General features: G+C 37.4%; 1 protein-coding gene across 3 annotated transcripts in view; it reads left to right on the forward strand.

The window, feature by feature from the left end:
- The window catches only part of stxbp5b (syntaxin binding protein 5b (tomosyn)), a 35,741-nt gene extending 32,864 nt beyond the window's left edge, over positions 1-2,877 (forward strand). For all 3 annotated transcript variants that reach the window (XM_058056837.2, XM_058056839.2, XM_058056841.2), the window contains one exon: positions 240-2,877. In XM_058056837.2, coding sequence (XP_057912820.2) covers positions 240-281 — 42 coding nt within the window. In that variant the 3' untranslated portion in view covers positions 282-2,877. The remainder of the gene's footprint in view (positions 1-239) is intronic.
- The last annotated feature ends 954 nt before the right edge of the window (positions 2,878-3,831 follow it).

A 3,831-nucleotide genomic window follows, 5' to 3' on the forward strand; every position in this document is an offset into this window, starting at 1 on the left:
TATAAATAGCATGCTAACCACGATCAAGACCTCTTCAACGAATGTGACATATGCAGCGGTTCGGTGCATGCATTAGCCAGCATGAACGCTAGCAGAATAACAATAAAGAATACATTTGGAGTCGTGGTATGGGTCGCTTTGCTTGCAGGCCCATAATAAGCCCCAACATTGGCATGTTTCATTGGCCTGCAGACGAAGCAGCATATCTTTACTACCAACTCTTGTCGTCTTGTCCTCAGATGATGGTGAAATATAAAGACAAGAAGTGGTATCAGCTCTGATGGCGGCTCGCGGATGAGCACTGTGGACGCTATGAACGCACACACACACACATACACACGCACACACACACACACACACACACCAGTATGGCCGAAGAGGAGGTGCAGATCCTTTTGGAGGTGGGGACTTTTTTGTGTGTGTTTTTTTTTATGGGCAGCACAGAAACATCACCTCACAAAACATGCTTTCTCCACGCACGGCCCACCGGAATCGGGAGTGAGTCAAGCACTTTTGGGAACGTTTGGGATTATGAAGCATCTCCTACCTTTTGAATAAGGGCTGGTAATACATCACCAGGCGTTAGCATTAGCCGGGCATTACTTCCACACTATGTATTTATTCTTACAATATTACATTTTACATATTATTATATTGGAGATGTTTACCGCCCCCTGCTGACCATGACTTTACATTGCAGACACTGGAAACACCCTGGAGATATTATTATACTATTATTATTACTATTATTAATCATTGCATATTTTGGTAAGCGTTCTTAACGCCTATCCCCCACCCCCCACCCCCCCAAACGAGGAAGGAAAAACCACCTGTCAAATCCATATCGTTTATGATGCGGACTGTTTTGTCAAAATATCCCTATTATGGCAATCGACACCAGTATCTTATTTTGGTATCGCCAGTCCCCTGTATATGTTTTTTTAATAACATAGTTGTAATCAACACATATGTCAGAATATCGCTAATTGCCGTATGAGTATCGACACCAGTATCGGAAGGCACGGCTTGGACGTGAGCTGCTGGTCCAGGCCTGTTTTAGATGAAAATTTATGGAAAATGGAGGGAAAATAACGGCTTTCATAGCACAGAGTTTACAACGGAAAGAAAAAAATACATACATTTTAAAGTCATAATATGAGAAATAGAATATTAAACAACAAATGTAGCGTAAGCGGTAGAAAATGAATGAATGAATTATCAGAAGCAAATTTATAAAAAATATTTAAGAAAATTCAAATATTTTTTAAAAATCCCAGCAAAAATGAGGGGGAAAAAAGGCAATCTACAGATGTTTAAAAAACGAACCCCCCCCCCCCCGTACCCTCCAGATTGTGTGAAAATATCGATATTGTACAATGAGAATCGACACCCGTATGGGTAGTCTTGATATTTTGGTATCACTAGCCTTTGTCGTATATGTTTCTTAATATCATATTTTTTATCAACACATTTTCAATCTGAAAATGTTCATCTGACCCCCATACCCCCCCCCCCCCCCCACTAATAACTAGGTAGTGTGCAGGAATATCATGGGTGGCTTTTTCTTCTGATGTTTTTGGAGCGTCGCTTCCTACGTTTGGGCGTTACGGGAGCCTCATCCTGGTTGTCGTCGTGTGACAGAGAAAGACTCGTCGCTGCCAAAAGTTGTAAATAGTCAAACCACAGCGGAGGTTCAGGCTTCAAAGGGGCGGCCATCTTGTTTTTGTGACACCAAAGAACTTAATTTCACGGTTGTGACTATTATTATTTGGATTCTTCTAGTTTTTTTTTTTTTTGTGTTATATTTTTGGAACTGTTTGGAATGAAGCCCCTTGCTTATTCGCTGTGATTTTTTTTTTTTTCTTGCTGCACCGACAAACCCGCAAGAAGAAGCAGCCATTGCGGTGGCTTTTTTGCACTATTTTTTCTACTATGGTTTCTTTCAACGAGGACCAAAACATGGCAGAGCCTATGCTTACTGTATCTAGCTAGACGTATATCTATATCTGTATCTATACATCGGTCTGCCCACTCCGCTGATGATCACGTTGGGTTGAAATGATATATTTCTATATTTGACAAAACAAAAAGTTTACTTCGGAGAATACACTGTATGAACTCAAAGTTGAGTACCTTTAACGTCAGTGGGATTATTATTATTTTGGGATGTGCTTAACGGTCGTGCTTCATTAGCCGTCCTCCATGAAGCACATCCAAGTGTGTGTGTGTGTGTGTGTGTGTGTGTGTGTGTGTGTGTGTGTGTGTGTGTGGTCACATGATGGAACTTTTCTCTTTTAAAAGTGTGGCCTCAAACTTTGAAGTGCTTGGACACTCTCCTCCTCCTCTTCTTCTTCTTCTTCTTCTTCTTGCACATGGACGGATGCATGTTATTAAGTGTTTACAAACTTGAAACCACCGCCGTATGTTGCCCTCTTTTAAAAGCTGTGTGTGTCCTTGACCTTTGTTTCTATGCCCCGCTGTTTACATTGTGTGTGTGTGTGTGTGTGTGTGTGTGTGTGTGTGTGTGTGTGTGAGAGAGAGAGATGATTTCTGTTGTCCATGTCTGCTTCATCCATGAAAAGCTTTGGGTGCGCTGCATAAAAGGCTTTGCTTGGCTTCCAGCACTGTGCAAGGGAGGGGGCGGGTTTCGGAGGCGGAGCCCCCTGCCCTCCGCTCGTCACCACCATCCTTCCATCTGTCCGTCCATCCGTCTTCTGGGATGAATATCTGTGGAGTTGCAGTATTTTCTGATTTTTGTACAGTTTTATTAAAGATGAATTTCCCATGGATTTAATCTGCTGCCACAAACAATTAGACTGTAGATACAACAGTACATATAGATATTATTGTGCAATGGAAAATAAATGTTTCAAAAAATATATATAATGCTGCTTTTTGTGTCTTCTTCTGTGGTAATTTCATGTATTTTTGAAAATATATAATGTAGGACATAAAACCTTTTTTGATGCGATTATGGAGCCGATCTGCAGTGAAATGTACTTCCGATCCTGTTTTTTAATATTTTCATATTAAACTATATTAAAATATTTTTAAATATAAAACTATAAAATATAAATATTTTAAAGCTTTTTAATTTTAAGGTCATGAAATAAATTATTTAAAGATTTAAAAATATAAATATCAATTTCAAATTGTTAGAAATTTTTTTTTAATGGTTTGTACTTAAAAGCAGTTAATTGCATTTAGATTTAAATGCGTGCAAACAATATATTAACAATAGAAATAAAAGATGTTTTTACTTTAAAGCAATTACATTTTGTTATAAAATATATTCATATAGATACAAATATTAATAGTTCCATAAAAAAGGTTTTTACCATTTTAAAGGTTTCATACTTGAAAGCAATGCAATACATTTACATTTATGAGCTATAGAAAATGGATGGAATAAAATGTTTGGTAGAAATGTTTTTAAAATATTTTATAAATTGTTTTTATTCTAAGGCAATGACATTCATAAAAAGTATTTTAATCAACTTTTTAAAATTTAACACCTTAAAAAAACTAATATTTCAGGTAAATTATCCCGGCAAAAACATCTTACAGCAATTACATTAAAATCATTAAAATAAGTATATGACACTTAAAATCATTAAAAAATGTTAAATTATTTATTTGTCTTGCAAATGATAATGAAGTAATTGAAAAGTAAATACAAATAGATTTTACACTAAGAGATGAAGTTTTTAGTTTTATTTATCGACTGTATTTGAACCTGGCCACCTGACTGCATTACCCAGAGTGTCCTGCAAGTGGCGCCAAATCCCAGCGAACTCCCATCATCCCGCGGGGTTGAAACGCTCCAACCCA

The sequence above is a fragment of the Doryrhamphus excisus genome, linkage group LG19, assembly GCF_037039965.1.
Source record: "Doryrhamphus excisus strain RoL-2023G ecotype Guam linkage group LG19, RoL_Dexc_Guam_v1.1, whole genome shotgun sequence".
NCBI lineage: Eukaryota > Metazoa > Chordata > Actinopteri > Syngnathiformes > Syngnathidae > Doryrhamphus > Doryrhamphus excisus.